This window comes from Phyllopteryx taeniolatus, chromosome 7, assembly GCF_024500385.1.
Source record: "Phyllopteryx taeniolatus isolate TA_2022b chromosome 7, UOR_Ptae_1.2, whole genome shotgun sequence".
Taxonomy (NCBI): Eukaryota; Metazoa; Chordata; class Actinopteri; order Syngnathiformes; family Syngnathidae; genus Phyllopteryx; species Phyllopteryx taeniolatus.
Window position 1 is genome coordinate 25494637 of NC_084508.1, and position 22892 is coordinate 25517528.

At 42.3% G+C, this 22892-nt stretch overlaps 1 protein-coding gene and 1 long non-coding RNA gene across 26 annotated transcripts in view; one reads left to right on the plus strand and one right to left on the minus strand.

Moving 5' to 3' along the window:
- dock7 (dedicator of cytokinesis 7) overlaps positions 1–22892 on the plus strand; it is a 96004-nt gene that overhangs the window by 742 nt on the left and 72370 nt on the right. For all 25 annotated transcript variants that reach the window (XR_009789456.1, XR_009789457.1, XR_009789458.1 and 22 more), the window contains exons 2-11: positions 2304–2403; positions 3815–3990; positions 11019–11087; positions 12002–12131; positions 13856–14068; positions 16284–16369; positions 16456–16522; positions 17152–17301; positions 17413–17493; positions 17675–17837. Coding sequence is in view for 22 of the 25 variants with exons in the window: in XM_061780069.1 (XP_061636053.1) it covers positions 2304–2403; positions 3815–3990; positions 11019–11087; positions 12002–12131; positions 13856–14068; positions 16284–16369; positions 16456–16522; positions 17152–17301; positions 17413–17493; positions 17675–17837 (1235 nt within the window). In the remaining 3 variants the exon portion in view is untranslated. The remainder of the gene's footprint in view (positions 1–2303; positions 2404–3814; positions 3991–11018; positions 11088–12001; positions 12132–13855; positions 14069–16283; positions 16370–16455; positions 16523–17151; positions 17302–17412; positions 17494–17674; positions 17838–22892) is intronic.
- LOC133481111 (uncharacterized) lies at positions 8952–10200 on the minus strand. The gene is made up of 2 exons (XR_009789460.1): positions 9804–10200; positions 8952–9262 (listed from the first exon to the last, which is right to left on the minus strand). It is a non-coding gene; the product is annotated as an uncharacterized LOC133481111 (long non-coding RNA).

Here is a 22892-nt window from a genome sequence, read left to right on the forward strand (position 1 = left end):
TCTGTCTATCTGTCTATCTATGTCTATCTATCTATCTAGGAATTGTTTGTTTTTAATTCAACAAGCATGATGCTGAATCTTCAGTATCAGTAATCTTAATGCAATGTATAGTTGTAGACCAAAATAAACTGTCGTATTTGGAGAGTCTATCTTAATTGATCAATTTTGCCTGAGATGATTATCTTTTCGGATGGTTTGTGACCTTGTGTCCGGTTTCAATCTACGTGTCAGGATCGCTCCTAATTGTTTGGCTAAACTGTCTTGCCGGAGATAGTTATAATCCCCTCCAAAAGTATTGGAACGGAAAGGTCAATTCATTTGTTTTTTTTGTTGCATACTGAAGACATTTGGATTTCAGATCAAAATGAATTTTAGGCTTTACATGATCAGGATTTTTGGGGCCAATCACCGAGTTTAAAAAAACGATCACCGATCCGATCACAAGATGGAGCAATGTGTCTATTTAAATGACTTGTTCATTTACTGTTTATACTTGTGTACAATATACTAAGTATCTACAAAAGTATTCTCTATTCAGGTCCTTTCTTTCCCATAACTCTTTGTTGAGGATTCTTAAAAAATGTTCAGCTCAAAAGTCACATTTTAAACACCCCATCCCACCGCCACCCTGCCCCCGACCCATCTGAGCCAAACCTAGTTACAGGAACCATATTCAATGAAATATAGTACATATGATAAATTAAACAATTTGGGGACATTTTTCTAAGTTGGCATGAATAATATAGAATTCCGTTAGAAAGCAGGATCAATCAAAGCTTAAATATTTTTGAATACATAGTAACATTACGTGTATGTACTTGAAACATCTCACCACATAGGCATGTGTTGTGTCAAGGTCCCATATTTTACCAAACCAACTTTTTTCTAATATTTGGGCTGTTGTGTTGGCTCTATGATGCCTCAGTAAACTTGTGAAATATGAATTAAAGTTGTCCACGCATTCCTGAGTTCGGCATTTTTCTCACGACATCAGGTCATTCGAATTTCTCAACCTTTTCTTCATCAGTAGCGAAGATCCGCCTACCTCTCTGCTCCCGAGTCAGCGGTGTCAACATAACAAACGTGTGCGTTCACAAGTGGGTCTTCGACACGGAGGCAACCAATCAGAGGAAAGCAATTTTAGCTCAATCTGGACAGAGTGGATACAAAACTGGGTCAAACAAAAGTAGCTGTCAGAGCGGCCTTTGTCTGGACACTCGTATGACAAAACCAAGGTGTTTTTAAAAAAAATAAAATTGACATTTTTATACTAAGTCCATGTTAGAGAGTCATTCTATGGAGGTCTAAATAGCCAATAAGAGACCCCCCCCGCCCCTCTCGGCGTCCCTAAAAAAATCAAAAAGGGGTCATTATGTTGCAAGTGTTAGCTTGTGGTGCCGTAGTTTCCCCCGGGTTGGTCTTCGCCTTCAGGAAGATCCTGCCCCGAGTGTTAAAGCATTGGAGTGATGCCGACTTGGTGCTCGTTAGCGAAAGCTTTTCTTCCTAGACTCCAAAGTACTGTTTGTTTGTAAGGAGGATGTGTTGGACGGAGACGAGAGGCCAACTTCCAACAGATGCAAAACCAGGCAGAAATGCACCAAACGATAAAGCTTTCAGAAGTTCCCTCAGATACTTGTGCTTCGTATCCTGTTAACTCATTCACTGCCAGACTTCCCAGTTAACATGGATATTTGACTTCTCAAGCCGTCAATGGCAGTGAATGTGTTAAAAATATAATAATAATAATAAAAGGATGCTGAAAAACTGGCATCTTTGTGTCAAGGAACAAAATTAGTGCTTTTTTGCCATCTTGTGGCATTTTACGGGCAAGGAACTATGATGAAGTATGTGAGGAGCTTCATTTAGACAAAGTAGTGCTTTGGTGCCAAAGAAACATGTCAAAGTGAGTTGACTTAACTGGCCGCCCCCCTCCCATACATGCAAATCAGTCGCCTTTTGGCGAAATTCGCCATTTTGAACTCAAAATAGGCCATTTTGGCAGCCATTGGGCAGCCGTGGCCCAATGGTTAAGATCATCGCCTGCCACCGTGGGGGACCTAGGTTAAAGACCCCGACTGGACCATCCGCCAACATCTCCCGGACTCACGGCTGTGGTGTCCTTGAGCAAGACACTGATACCCCGAAATGCTCCCGAAGTTACCTGAGCTAGGCGCCAGCACACCCACGATCCTAGTGAGGATAAGTGGTTTGGAAAATGGATGGATGGATATTTATATAGTTAGACGCATTACTTCAACTTAATATTGACTGACTGTAATTAATGAAGCTTTGTTTCTTTGCAGGACTGTGGCAGCGGAGGTCAGGAAGCAAATAGCCGGTCAGTATGGGGGCTCCCCACAGCTCTTCAAGAACCTCAATACTGGGACCATAACAAGTAACACAGTGCGTAAGCTTAACTACTTTTAAAAAACACTCCTTACTTGGAGACATAATCTGCTGCTGCTTTCTGTTTAAACCATTTTTTTTGTAACCAGCCTAAATACTCACACATAAAGTAATTATCTCTGTTTTTAAGAGTGGTTGTGCTTTAGTTTTAAAATTCTGTTAGCTAAAAAAGTGTACTGTTTTGCAAATTTATGTATACGTAGCTATAACTGTTCTATTTATGCACACGCCCATTATGTGTATTTTGGAAACATTAAAAAAAAGTGCTAATGGGGCTGTGCTCAGCTCGATGATATGATTTCTGGCTCCACTCATTCTATTTTTAAGTCACACTGCATTTCTCGAGTTTGCTGAATGTGTACAGTAACACACATGGAAATAATGAATTGATAGCTGTATTCCTATCTATCGTTATATGAAGTCCAAGCATATCTGTTCATTATTGACATCTGATATGCCTGTACGTTTCTAGTTTTTATTCCACATTCAAGGTTTCTACAGTTTGTGGGAGGATATGTTAAAGAGGGTAGCAGCAAATTTAACAGCCTTTAGAAAAAATACTGGCAAATTCTGGCCCTTTTCATGTTCCTTGGTTTTTATGTGAACTGTGACTGTATTAACTAAACTCCCTGAGAAACTCACAGACCCACACAGTCTCACACACAGAAGGAAATGGATTGGAGTCTTAAATTCAACAGACAAACACCCTTGACTCATGTATCACTTTTGAGGGCATTTTCAAATTAACAATAATTTTCCATTTTGGAAGTAAATATGGCCAATAATACGTATGGGCAAATTTTTAATCACTATTTTATTTTATTAGTTTTATTTTTTTACATGTAATGTTATGTGGGCAGCAATCAACAGAGTAGTTCAGTATAGTTTACTGCCGTAGAAATGGAACAGAACAAAACAAAACGCATACAGAGAGGTTTGTTCCAGGAGCATATTGAACTAAAAGAAAAGTGCTACTGGAAACAATAAAAAAAAAAGTGATGAGGAGGAAGGGTTCCTTGTCATTTCTACATCTTCCTACTGTTTTGATGATGATGTTTTGGTGAATTGATTGAACGACAGGCCTTTCTAACTGAGAGATACTTTTTTGTCCTGACAAAATAACAAAATGTATGAAACCGTGGTTACCCTGAGCAACGACAATAACTAAAATATATAATAAAATAATGGATTGGAATTTCTAGATGATGATTCTTAGATAGCAGAAGAAAAGATAGCAGAGATGTCTGGATCTGTTGTTGTTTTTGCTATATATGCTTTGCATTAGCAGTAAAAATATTTAACTTGCATAGCACTTTTCACGATACCAGTACTCAAATTGTCATGACATTGTTGATGGTTGACTGTTCTCAACTAATTCATTCCCTTCATCCCTTTGGTTGCTCTCCAGGTTCCACTCACGGAGGCAGTAGAAGCAGTGGATTTCGAGGAGTACCTCATCACTCACCCTCCAATTGTGGAGTCAGGACCCCTTAGAGATCTGATAGAATTTCCCCCAGATGATATTGAAGTCATCTACACACCCAGGGAATGTCGCACAGTAGTCCAAGCCATCCCAGAGGAAGGGTAAGGGTTTGCCAACATGCCAGACAATACCCCCCCCCCCCCCCCCCCCCACCCAAAAAACAACAGCAACAACCAGGACTACAACATTAGCGCCTGACTTTCTATTTTAAAAAACAATTTTATCGCACTTCTATTTATGCACTTGAGGCAAAACAGGACTTTTATCAGTGCCCCAATTAAAGCAAGGCTCGAATTAAGCGGTTTTGCATTGCTATTTGTGAGTCAAAATTCGCATTTTGCGCCTCATAATACACATTAAAAAGCAAACCTGCTAATCACAGATAGTTCGCTCTGCTCCACGGACGACACAATGTCGTCGCCTAAAGACGGAAGTGAAGCAAAGCTTGGTTGCAGGTACGGGAAGGGCGAAGCTGAATTTATAGGAAAAATGCAAGAGCAAAAGATGGAAAATGGCGAAAGTGTGGTAGCATTTCATAGTGAAATACAAGGCGAGCCCCTGTGACGTGTAAGGTTCTAACACAGACCTTTCTCTCCACCGAAGACGGCGAGTATGACTGCTGCAACCCGGGTGAACACACTATATAGGAAGCCTTTATACCGACATATGAAGGCTTCCTATATAGTGTGTTCAGCCATCATACTTGGTGTCTTCGTTTATCATAAACACCGTATTTAACAACCGATTCAGTGCGGCTGATGCCGCTATTCGTGTTTGCACAGCAGCTGATGAGTGCGAGAGGCGCTTTCAGGGACACTGCGTAAATGGGCGTGAGTGTGTTATTTTGTAATACAGTGCATAATTCTTAAAATGGACCAGGAAAATTATTTTTAGCAGAATGCTTTATTTAAAACACTATATGATCACACTGTCATGAAATTGAATCAATTTTATTTTGTAATATAAGACTAGATCAGATCAAATATTTTCTAAATATAGTCTGCCAGAACTGCAAAGAATGCAAAATGATCAATGTGCCTTCACCATTGTTCCTGCCATACTGTGTTGCTTGTTTTTGTTTGCACATAAAGTACAAAAGCCCCGTTTTTGTTTTAATTCCTCAAGTTTTAAATTTGTCCTCCTGTTTTTGCGATTGTAGGGTGCAAGTGGCAGCCAGCTACGAGTGTGAACTGCATGGGTGGCAACATGGTGAAATAAATGCCCATATTCTGAGGGTAATAGCCCATCAGCAAAATATTGGAAAAAAATCTTCAACTAACAAGTTTGAATTTGAGAAAATTCTATATAAAGTCCTTGGCATGAAGCTAAATTAATAAGTCAATATTCGACTGTGATTTAAGGTTTTTCTTTTAAAAATTCAATAGTAAAAGAAGATTTGTTCTTCACATCAATTCATCATAACATTTAGGCCTTGCCTACAGGAAAGAGTTGTTTATTTGTTGGGTATATCCAATGTTGTGCTGGTCATACTATAGAATAATTTATTTCTTGTGTTTAGGGAATAATGCTGAAGATAAAAACTTCCTCCTGAAAAATTGCATGCTAAATCGCAATGGCAATATTTGTTTAAAAGAAACAAAAAACCCTCACAATTTAGTATTTTCCTATATCATTCAGCCATACTTGTGATTGATGACGAGGTAGTTTTAATTGGGCCCACATTAAAGCTTATCGGCTTCCCAGTGACGAGGGCTGGCTAAGTGTGGCTAAAGCTTTAGCCATAGAAACATGATTTTGTTTGTAATTACACACAAGTGTGGCTAGGAGATTTTTATATTGTTTAGCCACATTGGCTAAGAGGTTTCATGACCCAGTGCCCAACCCTGGTAATACCGATACGCATTTCGAGGCGATCTAGTTCAATAATTTTTGGAAAAAAAGGGAGATTTGACACCGGCCTGTAATTGCAAAGACTCTTAGGGTCGAGGTTGGGTCTTTTGAGGAAGGATCGAATAACAGCTATCTTGAAACCTGCAGGTACAGCGCCGGAGAAGAGTGGTAAATTTATAATTTTTAAGATTGGAGGTCCTAAGAGTAAAACACAGCTCTTCAACGAGATTCCCAGGAAGAGGGTCGAAAAGTATTAAGGGTTATTTTTATGAAGACAAATTATTTTGGAGAAATAATTAGTTTTAGCTGAAACGAGAGCTTGTTTGTATTTCAGTAAACTATCCCCCCATGCCTGACTGAAGACCTCAAGTTTTGTCGCACGCCATTTACCCTCAAGCTTGTTTCAGTTCTCTGGTTTCATCTGTGAACCATGGAGTACATTTCTTCGGACGTGTTTTATAATGATAGACCAATATGTTTTTTTCAGGGCCGTAACCGATTATTAGGAGTCAAGGAGGCCGGTAACTGATGATTGGAGCCAATATTTGTTTTGCAGTAAAAAGGAAAACATTGGCGTCAAAATATTTAATAATAAAAACGCCAACATATGGCTTCATTTAAATTCCTTTAAGCACATTTATTAAACAACTTTTCAAATTTGCAACATGTTAGTTTAAAAAAATATTATTATTATTATTTTATTTTTTTATCTAAGACAATAGGCATCTTTGTTTTAAAATTCTAACAAGTTCAGCGACCTCCCAGGCTCAGCAGCATGTCTTACAAAGTTAAATGAAAACTTTAACAAATAAATAGCTTCTTAAGGTTCCATCCCAGCCATCCATTTTCTTTACTGCATATCCTCACTAAGGTCACGGACGTGCTGGAGCCTATCCCAGCTGACTCTGGGTATACCCTGAACTGGTCGGCAGCCAATCGCAGGGCACATATAAACAAACAAACATCACATTCACACCTATGGGCAATTTAGAGTCTTCAATTAACATTCCATGCATGTTTTGGGGCTGCGGGAGGAAACTAGAGTGCCCGGAGAAAACCCATGCAGGCACGGGGAGAACATGTAAACTCCACACAGGCGAGGCTGGATTTGAACCCGGGTCCTCAGAACTGTGAGCCAGATGTGCTCACCAGTCTCCCACCGTGTAACCCCTCCCTTAAGTTTTATATAGTAAATAAAGTTTTCCAAAATGTCAACATAATTGAAATGTTACTACTTTACATAATAATAATAATAATATTTTTGTTTAAAGTTAAAAAACAAAAAGTGCAGGGAGTTCCCAGGTCGCTCTAAGGAGCTCAGTTAATTCCAGCGTGGAACTCTAGTAGGATCGCACCTGTGCAACAAGTCCAGCCGTGAAATTTCCTTGCTCCTAAATGTTGCAGTCAACTCTCAACTGTATTAAAACAGCAAAGTAGAAGCATTTGGGAACGACAGCAATTCAGCCATGAAATGATAGGCCTCGTAAACTGACGGAGCAGGATCTGCAGATGCTGAGGCGAAGAGGTCGCCAACTTTCTGCTGAGTCAATCGCTACAGACCTCCAAACTTCATGTGGCCTTCAGATTAGCTCAAGAAAATTGCACAGAGAGCTTCTTGGAATGGGTTTCCATGGCTAAGCAGCTGCATCCACAGCATACATCACCAAGTGCAATGCATCACGTCGGAACCACTGGTGTAAAGCACGCTGCCATGGGACTCCACAGCAGTGGTGTGTGACGAATCACACTTTTCCATCTGGCAGTCTGATGGACGAGTCTAGGTTTGGTGGTTGCCAGAAGAACGGTACTTGTCTGACTGCATTTTGCCAAGTGTAAGGTTTGGTGTGCGGTTGTTTGTCAGGAGCTGGGCTTGGCCCCTTAGTTCCAGTGAAAGGTACTCTGAATGCTTCAGGATTCCAAGAGATTTCGGACAATTCCATGCTCCCAACTTTGTGGGAACAGTTTGGAGCTGTCCTCTTCCTCTTCCAACCTATGCACCAAGCAAGGTCCATAAATAAAAGACATGGATGACATGAATTAATAGTCTGGTGTGGATGAATTTAACTGGCCTGCCCTGGATTAGGAACGGAATGTCACTTAAATTCATATGAGAGTCAAGGTGGGTGACTGAATACTTTTGGCAATATAGTGTACATTGACCTAATTGTTTGGATACATACATATTGTTAGGTTAGTTAATAGTCAATAGGTCTCTGGAGTGCCTGCCCACTCATCAAGTGTGAAATTAAACTAAATAAATCTTTTAGCTGTCTATTTTGGAAAATGTACCTGTGAACAAGCTGTTGAGTTTTGCCTGACTGTGGCATGTGACAATAATAATTTACATGATATTGCCCCTACACAGAGTTTTTCGCTTCTGACTTGGTAGCTTGGTAACTACTTGGAAACACCAAGGCTCGAAATATATTTTTTTTCTTTGAGGAGCAGTTTTGATGATCATTTCTTCATTTGTGGAGCAACTTTCTAATTATGAGGAGCATTTTTTTTGCAGGTTAATTGCACAGGGACCGCAAGCAAATGTTTTATTAAACAATAAAAATACGATAATATAACGGGGGAGTTTAATGTAGAGCTGCAGCTAATTAATAGTTTAGTGTTCGAGTATCCTACTGAGAATTCTATCAAACAATCGAGTGTTTTTCGCTTGGTTAAAGAGCAGTTATGAATACAAAAGAGAAAATAACATGTTTCACTTAATAACGTACAACTAATTGATTTCCTTTTTTATAGAATCAAAAGTTTGTATTTCTTAAATTCATATTGTGCATAAAACAGGCATTAATTTATAAAAACCTCTAACAGCCTCTGCATCTTCACTGAAGCAGCTAGCATTTTAGCATTTTGTGGCGTTAATACTGTACCAGCTGACTAGGAATAAGACAAATATTCTTTGTACTACAACAAGTTGTGGAAGTGTTTAGTTTGTTGAAATGAAAATGAAGAAACTTCAAGAGAAAACTAATATTTCCTTCATCTGACTTCACCAAAACCCTCCTATGTTTGGGTACATGACCCATTTTACTCTGATTCCTCTTTGGCCACATTTGTCCCATTGTTCACCAAGTTCACTCCAAGTTTTGCCACTTACAGATCATCAGATTGCCCATATGTGACACAGTGACTACACTGAGCAAAAAGCACCCTATATGTACTTTTATGGTGTGTTATACTGTAGAAGAAGAATAGAAGAAGAAGAATCATCTTTTATTGTCATGAACATGCATGCATGCACATGAAATTTGTTCTCTGCATTTAACCCATCACAGTGAACACATACACATGTTAGTGGAACACACTGGAGCAGGGGGCAGCTGAAGCGCCCGGGGAGCATTTCTGGGTATCAATGTCTTGCTCAAGGACACCACAGCCGTGAGTCCGGGGGATGTTGGCGGATGGTCCAGTCGGGGTTTTGAACCTAGGTCCCCCACGGTGGCAGGCGATGATCTTAACCATTGGGCCACGGCTGCCCACCATTGGGCCACGGCTGCCTGTACTTGTCACCTTTGTAATCACAGATATGTATTGGTAGTTACGACTCGGCCATTCGGAGCTCGGTGCCGACGGTGACACTAAGCTAGGGAGGTCAAAGTCGTCAGCGGGTTCTATATGTATTGATGTCAAGAAAACCAAAAAACCAAGGATGCTGGTACAATGTGCTGCATACAGTTGCGTAAAATGTACAATTACGACATGGGAACTGGGAGTCCCTTTCACATGTAAATGTTGTTGTTGCTTTCCCCCCCCCCCAAAGTATACACTTTGGAATTGACAAAACGGTAACCCTCATGAAAATCGGTTGAGGAATAAGCAAGTTACGACTTAATCAGTATCCATGCATTGCCTTCGATGGGAATGTCAACCTCCCCAACATGGCCGCCATATAGGCACGTCGGTTGGCTGGTCTGCTACATTGCGCTGGCGTATCTACCCATTCATATCTGTTCGTAATAAACAAGCCACACATTCGACAGTACTCTTAATTAATAGAGACGCGCCACAGCACTAACGTTATGTTAGTAAGGTAGACTAATGTTAATCTTACTTGCGATATGTTAATTTCACCTTCGTCCTTCGGGTCCCACGACATGCCGTCATATTTGGTGTCTTCGGTAGGGAGAGAGGGCCGTGTTACAACTAGCGGGTGCTCGCCTTGCATTTCACACATTTGCCGTTTTGTCTTCTCAATTCGACATCGTGTCACATCTTCCTGCTCTGTTACCACTCCTTCAAATGAATAGTTGCAGTTCCGTATTCTACTTCCCACGCATCAGTGATTTAAGCACATTGTCACATAAGGCCCTGCTTGCGTCCGCGACCATCTCCGTGTAAAACTGATTCGCAGTTTTGCTTTTCAATGTGTTTTTTAGGCGCAAAATGCAAATTTTAACAAACTGTGATGCTAGACCACTGAATTTGAGCCTTGAAGCACTATCATGTCGAAGCCAAAAGGTAAGCAGAGTTCCACTGTGAGCACAAACTAACGTTAGTCAACAGCGTTATCAGCATTAGCTGACAACTGGCACATATTTTAATGTTTGGGATACTCCAGTTTCTTCCCATTTTCAAAGAAGATGCAGGTTAGGTTCATTGAAGAATCTAAATTGTTGATAGGTGTGAGTGTGAGTGCAAATTGTTTTTTGCTGTTTGTTTGTGCCCTGTGATTGGTTGACGACAAGTCCAGGGTGTACCCGGCCTGTCGCTCGAAGTCAGCTGGGATAGGCTCCAGCTCACCAATGACACTAATGAAGACAAGCACGATAGGAAATGGATGGATGGATTAATTGATGAGTTATGTTTGAACATTATTATGGTAATACTGCCCTTTCAAAATGTAGCTTGAAAGCATATTCCATATACGTCTACATCGTAACATATATTTAATGTTCTTTTTAAATTGCATGTATCTCCATTTGTGTTTGCATTTTCACAGGACTTTCCCATTCAGTTTCAACTATAAACATTTTAAGACAATTAGTTTTATACTCTGCTTCATCATTCTCTCTTTTAATCTCAAACAATTCCATCCCTTTTTGCTCCACCAGAGTGAGTACAGAATACTGTATTGATCAATTAAAATGCATAGCAAATACAAAAATAACTTAATATTTCTCCGTGTATTTGACTCGTGGAGCTTTCATGGTTATTTTACTGTATCATTACGAAATTCTGACTCCAATAAGGTCTGCAATATACAATAAGCAGAGACTGATTATGTTTAACATAAACTTTAACGTCTTTGTACTGTATTTACTTTCAGGGACACTGACCGTCATGTGAGAGACTGTGCCAGATCTTACACAGAGGACTGGGCCATAGTCAACAGAAAGTAAGACTTCTTTTTGTAAAAGTACCATGATTTCTCGAGTGTAAAGCACATTTTTTACCCCAAAAAATTGTCCAAAGTCAATAGTGCGCATTATACATGGGTATAGGGGAAAATGGAAAAAACTTTCACATTTTATAAATGTATTCCGCCATCTAGAGGATATGAGAAAGGTGTACACTTTCATTCTAATATACCACCGCTACCTAGTGGTTATGAAAACGGTGTAGCCTACACTTTCATTCCAATATGACAGGGGTACGTATTACTGACTGCATAATATGTACAGTTGTGCTCATAAGTTTACATACCCTGGCAGAATTTTTTATTTTTTTTTAAAAATGACTGATGACTGAACAACAACCATAATTAATTTCTTTATGGTTATGTTTTGTTTAATGATAATGCTTTTTCTGAAATGCTTGACTGTTTAATTTGAATCCCAATAAAATAAAATAAAATAAAATGTGTTTCGGCTGGTCCGTCGTGTTTTCTTTAAAGAATTGTACCCATCTTACAAATTCTGCCTGGGTAATCAAACATATGAGCACAACTGTGTTTTCTAATTTACTAAATAAAAGTAGGGCTGTGAATTTCAAAATAAGAGCAAGTCAATAAAAAAAGAAAGTATTACATGTTCAAATAAAGTACTTAACTTCAGAATACTTATTTGAAAAAAACCGAACTAAATAGAGATAATACTTAGTTTTGATCATATGGGTAGAAGCAATATCATGCATTGTAAAAATGCATTATACATCAGTAGAAGGGTTTTCCAGAGTTTTGAGGTCGACTTTTGGGGTGCGTATTATACATGGGTGTGCATTATACACGAGAAATTACTGTAATTTTAAATAAACACAACAGCTACACGGAACAAAAATCAAGTCTTGTACTAAATGTCATGTTACTTTCAGGTACCACAAACTTGGCACAGGTTTTAACCCTAATTCATTAGATAAACAAAAGGAGCGCCAGAAGGGCTTGCCCAAACAAGTGTTTGAGGCTGATGAATTACCGGACAGCAGCAGCTACCAAGATGACCAGGTACAAATATGGGCATTAACAGTGTATTATATAAGTTGCAATTCTACTAAATGCTGCAATATTTCAAGTGCAGTATTTTATGAAGTTAAGACCTGTGGATATTATGTTATGCTCACCCACAAATCTTGACCATGACATTTGTAGTAGAACCCCAATTCCAATGAAGTTAGGACGTTGTGTTAAACATAAATAAAAACAGACTACAATGATTTGCAAATCATGTTCAACCTATATTTAATTGAATAAACTACAAAGACAAGATATTTAACGTTCAAACTGATAAACTTTATTGTTTTTAGCAAATAATCATTAACTTAGAATTTTATGGCTGCAACACGTTCCAAAAAAACTGGGACAGGTGGCAAAACAGACTGAGAAAGTTGAGGAATGCTCATCAAACACCTGTTTGGAACATACCACAGGTCAACAGGCTAATTGGGAGCAGGTGGGTGCCATGATTGGGTATAAAAGGAGCTTCCCTGAATTCCTCAGTCATTCACAAGTAAAGATGGGGCAAGATTCACCTCTTTGTGAACAAGTGTGTGAGGAAATAGTCGAACAGTTTAAGGTTGATGTTCCTCAACGTACAATTGCAAGGAATTTAGGGATTTCATCATCTACGGTCTATAATATCATCAAAAGGTTCAGAGAATCTGGAGAAATCACTGCATGTAAGCGGCAAGGCCGAAAACCAACATTGAATGCCCGTGACCTTTGATCTCTCAGGGGGCACTGCATCAAAAACCGACATCAATGAAGAATATCACCACATGGGCTCAGGAAGACTTCAGAAAACCAATGTCAGTAAATACAGTTCGGCGCTAGATCCGTAAGTGCAACTTGAAACTCTACTATGCAAAGCAAAAGCCATTTATCAACAACACCCAGAAACGCTGCCGGCTTCTCTGGGCTCGCAGAGCTCATCTAAGATGGACTGATGCAAAGTGGAAAAGTGTTCTGTGGTCCGACGAGTCCACAATTCAAATTGTTTTTGGAAATTGTGGACGTCGTGTCCTCCGGGCCAAAGAGGAAAAGAACCATCCGGACTGTTATGGACGCAAAGTTCAAAAGCCAGCATCTGTGATGGTATGGGGCTGTGTTAGTGCCAATGGCATGGGTAACTTACACATCTGTGAAGACACCATTAATGCTGAAAGGTACATACAGGTTTTGGAGAAACATAAGTTGCCATCCAAGCAACGTCTTTTTCATGGACTCCCTGCTTATTTCAGCAAGACAATGCCAAGCCACATTCTGCACGTGCTTCGTAGTAAAAGGGTGCAGATACTAGACTGGCCTGCCTGCAGTCCAGACCTGTCTCCCATTGAAAATATGTGGTGCATTATGAAGCGGAAAATACGACAACGGAGACCCCGGACTGTTGAATGAAGCTGTACATCAAGCAAGAATGTGTCCTCAGTTCCCAAACGTGTATTGAATGTTGTTAAAAGAAAAGGTGATGTAACACAGTGATAAACATGACCCTGTCCCAGCTTTTTTTGGAATGTGTTGCAGCCATAAAATTCTAAGTTAATGATTATTTGCTTAAAACAATCAAGTTTATCAGTTTGAACATTAAATATATTGTCTTTGTAGTGTATTCAATTAAATATAGGTCGAACATGATTTGCAAATCATTGTATTCTGTTTTTATGTATGTTTAACACAATGTCCCAACTTCATTGGAATTGGGGATGTAATAAACAGTTTTGTTGTCGTTGTAGGATGACCTAAAGCGGCGTTCAATGTCCATTGATGACACCCCGCGGGGAAGCTGGGCTTGCAGCATCTTTGACTTGAAGAATTCCCTCCCTGACTCCCTCCTCCCCCATCTTCTTGATCGTGCCCCCAATGAAGAGATTGACAGACACAATGAGGATCAACGCAAGACCAACCGCCATCGGGAACTCTTTGCTCTGCACCCAGCTCTTGATGAGGTCTAGAATCAATCAATCGGTCGATCAATCAGTCAATCAATAAATCAATCCAACTTTATTTATACAGCACTTTTTATAGATCGATGCAACTCAAAGTGCTTTACATGCATTAAAATCACCCCCTTCCGCCACTCGTCCAGAAAGACACACACACACGCACAAACATACAGGTTAAAAATAATGTAATGACCTAAGGACCCGAGGCTGGGTATAGAACGTTTTGGTTCAGGGGGCCACATTGACTTTTGAAATTTGACAGGCGGGCCAAGCCAAAACCAGATCCTTACATTAAAAAAAAAAAAAAAGGTATTGTAGTGTTAATACTTAGATTTACCTTTAATGGCAACAGTGTTGTTTTGTTGATCACCTTTTTTTGCCAGTGCATCAAAGTCTGGTGTTAGTTTTGTCATGGCAATTCTCAGAACACATCTGAGGTGTTCATCACTCAGCTGGGATCTGGAGGATGTTTTGTTGGTGTTCATCACACTAAAAGTCTGTTCACACACACAGGTAGAGCCAAACATCACCAGCATCCTCTGTGCCATCTTCTGGATTTTTGGAAATTTGTCTGTGCTTAATGAAGCATAAAACTCATCCAGTTTGAGAGTTCTTCTCTTTTAAGACAGTGTCACATTGGAGATCAGTTCTTTCTGCAGCTCCCGTGGCGCTGTTTCAGGGTCGTGTGTGACTGAATCTTGGATGGCAGTTTGCCAGATGAAGGTGTTCTGCTGAACCTGCAAGCTGATTTTAACCGCTGAGCCGTAGCCATCAGTTCCTGCGTTGATTGGCTGTTAGCATAATCAGCATGCTTGGTAGAAAAGTGACACCTGATGTTATATTCCTCTAAAACGGCATTGGTTTCTTAACAAATTAGACATACAGCCTTTGACAGGACTTGTGAACAAGTATTTAGTAGTTCATTCTATATTAAACACTCGGCACTCACTCTCGACTATTCTTTTCTTTGGCCCACTCATGGTTGAAGAAGGGTTCAGAGCAGTAGCAGAGTAAAAACAGAACAGCCAAAGTCAAGTCAATGTAGCACTGTACCTACTGTGCTACCTGGTGGAACCACTGGGCATTCCAGGACAACCTGGTGGAACCACTGGGCTTTACAGCACAACCTGGTGGAACCACTCGGCATTACAGGACAAGGTCAATTGATGTAGTCATGATTTTTATATGATTTGGGGGATTCTGTACCAATCTTTGGCGGGCTGGATTGAAATGATCAACGGGCCGGATGTGGCCCACGGCCGTAGTTTGCCCACCCCTGGTATAGCGCATCCAGGTCAGGAAACCACTCAAGGAGCCGTCTGCAGCACAACCAGATTACAGGCCGTGGCCTCAGGCCCCCAGTGCCGTGGTGCAGCAAGTGCTACACAACGGCAACTGAGGACCCCATGAGGCAGTACCATAGACAGTGTACCCCTACATACCTCCATGCAGCAGTATTTCTCCTCTAGAGCATTATTTTACCTTTTATCCTGGCCACTGCTGCACACACAAGCATCAGTGATACAGGCAAGGGAATCGAGATAGAGGGATGGTGCCATGTTGTATTGGGCTACTAGACTATCTGCTGTGGTGTCAACAGGAATGTCTATGAGTGACCAATGACCTAGCTCACTTGGGTTGTAAATTGTCAGAAGGTGCAAACATCTGTATAAGCCTTCACAATTTTGTGCTGTCACAGATACTGTATATTATAAAAATGTAATGAGTCCAATTCAGCAAATACATATTTCTGTTTGTTTGTATGGCATGAGGTGGCATGGGGTGGCATGGTGGGCGACTGGTTAGAGCGTCTGCCTCACAGTTCTGAGGACCGGGGTTCAAATCCCGGCGCCACCTATGTGGAGTTTGCATGTACTCCCCGTGCCTGCGTGGGTTTTCTCCGCGCACTCCGGTTTCCTCCCACATCCCAAAAACATGCATGGTAGGTTCATTGAAAACTCTAAATTGCCCGTAGGTGTGAATGTGAATGGTTGTTTGTTTATATGTGCCCTGTGATTGGCTGGCAACCAGTTCAGGGTGTAACCCGCCTCCTGCCCGAAGATAGCTGGGATAGGCTCCAGCACTCCCGCGAACCTAGTGAGGATAAGCGGCATGGAAAATAGATGGATGGATGCATGGATGTATGGAATGATGTACATCTAGGATTTTTAAATATTATTATTGTTCATAATGTTGTGTTTATGTACTTCTTCTCTAGGAAGACCCCATTGAGCGGCACTGTGTGCCTGAAGTTCCCAAAGAACATTTTGGCCAGAGACTACTTGTCAAGTGCTTGTCCTTGAAGTATGTGGTGGGAAGACTTTTCCAGCAAAAAAACATTTCCTTTAACGTTGTGTTTGCTGAATCACTTTTTTTGTCTTCCACTGTAGGTTTGAAATCGAAATTGAACCCATATTTGCTAGTTTGGCTTTATATGATGTCAAGGAAAAGAAAAAGGTAAGTGATATTCTTTCATCAGATAGAGTTGAAAAATTAGGCCAATACTGAAATGTCATCAAACTTGGGAAGCCCAAGGGTTATTCTAGGATTGAACTACAAAAATAGCAAGCATTCCTGTAGGCCTACAAGAAAAGCTCTTGGGGGCATACAGGAATGCTTTATAATTTGATACTAAATGTAATAATGATAAACAGTAGAGGGAAGCAGTGACCTTGCTAAATATACATTTCACTTAAAACAATTTAATGTCCATTATGAAAGGGGGCATTTAAAGTAGAAAAACAGTTACATCATTTATTACATTATTCCATATTTTCTTTACCGGCAGTAAAAGAAAAAAAAATTATTATAATAATTTATGGGTCACTGATGGAATAGTGGTACACTCGCCTGACTTTGGTGCGGGCAGCGTGGGTTCATTTCCTACTTGGTGACGGTGTGAATGTGAGTGCAAATGGTTGTCCGTGCCTGTGTGTGCCCTGTAACTGGCTGGCAACCAGTTCAGGGTGTAGTCCGCCTTTGCCCGAAGTCAGCTGGGATAGGCTCCAGCGCCCCGCAGCCCTAACCAGGATAAGCGGTGTTGAAAATGGATGGATGGATAATAATTTATTTTATATATTTTACAGATATCAGAGAACTTTTTCTTTGACCTGAATTCCGAGCAGACAAAGGCAATGTTGCGTCCACACATTCAGACTGCAGCTATTTCTACGTTAGCACGCTCTGCCATATTCTCCATCACCTATCCCTCTCAGGATGTCTTCCTGGTAATCAAGGTCAGCCAGTTATGAATTTATGACACCATATTCTCAATTCTTACAGTATTCTCAATTCAATCAGCAGTTTTATGATCATTCCTTGCTGCACTGAAACTGTTTTCCCTTCAGTTAGAGAAGGTCCTGCAGCAAGGAGATATTGGGGAGTGTGCTGAACCCTATATGGTCTTCAAAGAATCTGATGCTACCAAGGTACATGTGAAAATCGGGGCATATATGTTATGCAGATTATAATTGTATTCTGTATACAACAAATTTAGATTATGTATGATAACAGTATGAACTGCTCAATGCATGATTTAACCAACAACAAAAAAAAGAATTTCTGGGAAAGTAGCTGTTGATATGATGAGTCAGCTCTCTTTTTTTGTAGAATAAAGAAAAATTGGAGAAACTCCGCAGTCAGTCTGAGCAATTCTGCCAACGCCTTGGTCGATACCGCATGCCCTTTGCTTGGACTGCCATCCACCTTATGAATATTGTCAACAGTGCTGGCAGTCTCGAGAGAGATACTGAGTTGGAGATGAGCCTTTCAGGTCTTCAATTTTACTTAAATTATTTACAGTGTATGCTGTTTGTGTGATTGTATCTTCAACATATTACAGTAGAAGGATGTTTAGGATAGACAAGATATAACAGTGGGTACGGAAAGTATTCAGACCCCTTAAATTTTTCACCCTTTTTTTATATTGTAGCCATTTGCTAAAATCATTTAAGTTAATTTTTTCCCACATTAATGTACACACAGCACCCCATATTGACAGAAAAAAAACGGAATTGCTGTAATTTTTGCAGATTTATTAAAAAAGAAAAACTGAAATATCACACAGCCACAAGTATTCAGTCCCTTGCTCAGTATTAAGTAGAAGCACCCTTTTGAGCTAATACAGCCATGAGTCTTTTTGGGAATGATGCAACAAGTTTTTCACACTTGGACTTGGGGATCATCTACCATTCCTCCATGCAGATCCTCTCCAGTTCTATCAGGTTGGGTGGTGAACGTTGGTGGGCAGCCATTTTCAGATCTTTCCAGAGATGCTCAATTGGGTTTAAGTCAGGGCTTTGTCCGGGCCATTCAAAAACAGTCACGAAATTGTTCTGAAGCCACTCCTTCTGTATTTTAGCTGTGTGCTAAGAGTCATTGTCTTTTTTGAAGGTGAACCTTCGACCCAGTCTGAGGAGCACTCTGGACAAGGTTTTCGTCCAGGATATCCCTGTACTTGGCCGCATTCATCTTTTTTTTCGATTGCAACCAGTCTCCCTGCACCTGCAGCGGAAAAACACACCCACAATATGATGCTGCCACCACCATGCTTCACTGTTGGGACTGTATTGGACAGGTGATGAGCAATGCCTGGTTTTCTCCACACATGCCACTTAGAATTAAGGCCAACAATTTCTATCTTGGGCTCACTAGACCAGAAAATCTTATTTCTCACCATCTTGGAGTCCTTCAGGTGTTTTTTAGCAAACTCCATGCAGGCTTTCATGTGTCTTGCACTGAGGAGAGCTACTCTGCCATAAAGCCCCCACTGGTGGAGGGCTGCAGGGATGGTTGACTTTCTAGAACTTTCGCCCATCTCCCGACTGCATCTCTGGAGCTCAGCCACTGTGATCTTTGGGTTCTTCTTTACCTCTCCCCCAATTGCTCAGTTTGGCCGGATGGCCAGCTCTAGGAAGGGTTCTGATTGTCCCAAACGTCTTTCATTTCAGTATTATGGAGGCCACTGTACTCTTTGGAACCTTAAGTGCAGCAGGATTTTTTTTTGTATCCTTGGCCAGATCTGTGCCTTGCCACAATTCTGTCTCTGAGCATGATTCTCATTTGGTCTGACATGCACTGTGAGCTGTAAGGTCTTATATAGACAGGGGTGTGGCCTTCCTAATCAAGTCCAATCAGTATAATCAAACACAGCTGGACTCCAATGAAGGTGTAGCACCATCTTAAGGATGATCAGAAGAAATGGACAGCACCCGAGTTAAATATATGAGTGTCACAGCAAAGGGTCTGAATACTTATGGCTGTGTGATATTTCAGTTTTTCTTTTTTAATAAATCAGCAAAAATTTCAACAAATTTTCTTTCTGTCAATATGGGGTACTGTGTGTACATTAATGAGAAAAAAAATAACTTAAATGATTTTAACAACCCCTCCTGGAAGCCGTCACCTTATCGTGGTGGAGGGGTTTGTGTGTCCCAATGATCCTAGGAGTTAAGCTGTCTGGGGCTTTATGCCCCTGGCAGGGTCACCCATGATATACAGGTCCTAGATGAAGGACCAGACAAAGCACGGTTCAAAGACCCCTTATGATGACGAAAAACTATGGACTCAGTTTTCCCTTGCCCCGACGCGGGTCCCCGGGGCCAGGCCTGGAGGTGGGGCTCGAAGGCGAGCGCCTGGTGGCCGGGCCTGCACCCATGGGGCCTGGCCGTGCACAGGGGCCATAGGGGTCGGGTGCAGTGAGAGCTGGGCGGTGGCCGAAGGCAGGTACCTTGGCGATCCGATGCCCGGCTACAGAAGATGGCTCTCGGGGTGTGGAATGTCACCTCTCTGGTAGGAAAGGAGCTGGTGTTTGAGGTCGAGATGGTCCGACTAGATATAGTCGGACTCGCCTCCACACACAGCTTGGGCTCATCACGGATTGTCCATAATGAACACCATGTTCAAGCATAAGGGTGTCCACACGTGCACTTGGCACCAGGACACCCTAGGTCGCTGTTCGATGATCGACTTTATGGTCGTGTGACTTGCGGCCGCATGTCTTGGACACTCTGGTGAAGAGAGGGGCTGAGCTGTCAACTGATCACCACCTGGTGGTGAGTTGACTCCGATCGTGGGGAAAGATGCCGGTCCGACCTGGCAGGCCCAAACGTATCGTGAGGGTCTGCTGGGAACGTCTGGCGGAATCCCCTGTCAGGAGGAGTTTCAACTCCCACCTCCGACAGAACTTTGCTCAAGTTCCCGGGGAGGTGGGGGACATCGAGTCCGAGTGGATCATGTTCTGCACCTCCATTGCTGAGGCGGCCAATCGGAGCTGTGGCTGTAAGGTGGTCGGTACCTACCGTGACGGCAATCCCCGAACCCGTTGGTGGACACCAACGGTGAGCGATGCCGTCAAGCTGAAGGAGGAGTCCTATCTGGCCTTTTTGGCCTATGGGACTCCTGAGGCAGCTGATGGGTACCGGCTAGCCAAGCGGAATGCAGCTTTGGTGGTCGCTGAAGCAAAGACTCTTATGTATGGGAGGAGTTTGGTGAGGCCATGGACCAGACTTCCGGACGGCTTCGAGGAAATTCTGGTCCACCCTCCGGCGTCTCAGAAGGGCGAAGCAGTGCACCATCAACACTGTGTATAGTGGGGATGGGGCGCTGCTGACATCGACTCGGGATGTTGTCAGTCGGTGAGGAGTATACTTCGAAGACCTCGTCAATTCCACAGACACGCCTTCCCATGAGTAAGCAGAGTCTGGGTTCTCTGAGGCGGGCTCTCCCATCTCTGGGGTTGAGGTCACCAAGGTGGTTAAAAAGCTCCTCGGTGGCAAGGCCCCAGGGGTGGATGAGCTTCCCCCGGAGTTCCTAAAGGATCTGGATGTTGTGGGGCTGCCCTGGTTGACACGCCTTTGTAACATCACGTGGACATTGGGGACAGTGCCTCTGGATTGGCAGACTGGGGGGGACCAGAGGATGTGTTCCAACTACAGGGGGATCACACTCTTCAGCTTCCCTGGTAAGGTCTATTCAGGGGTGCTGGAGAGGAGGGTCCATCAGGAAGTTGAATCTCAGATCCAGGAGGAGCAGTGTGGTTTTCGTCCTGGCCGTGGAACAGTGGACCAGCTCTACACCCTCGGCAGGGTCCTCGAGGGTGCATGGGAGTTCGCCCAACCAGTCTACATGTGTTTTGTGGACTTGGAGAAGGCATTCGACTGTGTCCCTCGGGGAGTCCTGTAGGGGGTGCTTTGGGAGTATGGGGTACCGAACCCCCTGATACGGGCTGTTCTGTCCCTGTACGACCGAAGTCAGAGTTTGGTCCGCATATCCAGCAGTAAGTCGGACTCGTTCCCAGTGAGGGTTGGACTCCGCCAAGGCTGCCATTTGTCACCGATTCGGTTCATAACTTTTATGGACAGAATTTCAAGGCGCAGCCGAGACGTAGAGGGGGTCCGGTTTGGTGGCCTCTGTATTACATTTCTGCTTTTTTGCAGATGATGTGGTTCTGTTGGCTTTATAAAGCCGTGATCTCCAACTCTCACTGGAGCAGTTCGCAGCCGAGTGTGAAGTGGCTGGGATGAGAATCAGCACCTCCAAATCTGAGACCATGGTCCTCAGTCGGAGAAGGGTGGCGTGCCTTCTCCAGGTCGGGGATGAGATCCTGCCCCAAGTGGAGGAGTTCAAGTATCTTGGGGTCTTGTTCACGAGTGAGGGAAGAATGGAACGGGAGATCGACAGGCGGATCGGTGCAGCGTCTCCAGTGATGCGGACTTTGTATCGGTCCGTTATGGTAAAGAAAAAGCTTAGCCGAAACTTTCTCATGTCTCAATTTACCGGTCCATCTATATTCCTACACTCACGTATGGTAACGAGCTGTGGGTCGTGACCGAAAGAACAAGATCCCGGATACAAGCGGCTGAAATGAGTTTCCTCCGCAGGGTGTCCGGGCTCTCCCTTAGAGATGGGGTGAGAATCTCGGTCATCTCGGAGGATCTCAGAGTAGAGCCACTGCTCCTCCACATCGAGAAGAGCCAGATGAGGTGGCTGTGGCATCTGATTCGGACGCCTCCCTAGTGAGGTGTTCCGGGCACGTCCCACTGGGAGGAGACCCCGGGGACGACCCAGGACACGCTGGAGAGACTACGTCTTTCGGCTGGCCTGGGAACGACTCGGGATCCCCTCGGAAGAGTAGTGGCTGGGGAGAGGGAAGTCTGGGCGTCCCTGCTAAAGCTACTGCCCCTGCGACCCGACCTCGGATAAGCGGTAGAAAATGGATGGGTGGATGGATAATTTTAACAAATGACAGTTATATTTAACAAATATAACAGAGAGTGAAAAGTTTAAGGGGGTCTGAAAACCTTCCGTACCCACTGTGTATGATACGATGGAAATACGGGATTTATCTCAAGCCTAATCTAACGACTGTGTTGCAGGTTCAACTACGGTAATTTCTTGTGTACAATGCGCACCCTCAAAGTTGACCTAAAAATTCTGGAAAACCCTTCTCCCCATGTATAATGGGTTTTTACAATGACTGATTTTACTTTTGTTAGTATTTTCAAATATTTATTTTGAAGTTAAGTACTTTATTTGAACACGTAATTCTTTTTATTTGCTTGCTCTTATTTTGAAATTCACAGCCCTACTTTTATTTAGTAAATGAGACAACACACAGTTGTGCTCATATGTTTGATTAACCAGGCAGAATTTTTAGGATGTGTACAATTCTTTCAAGAAAACATGAAGGACCAGGTGAAACACATTTAATGTTATTTTAATGGGATTCAAATTAAACTTTCAAGCAATTCAGAAAAGCATGATCATTAAACAAAACAACCATAAAGAAATTAATGATGGTTGTTGTTCAGTCACCAGTTGTATTAAA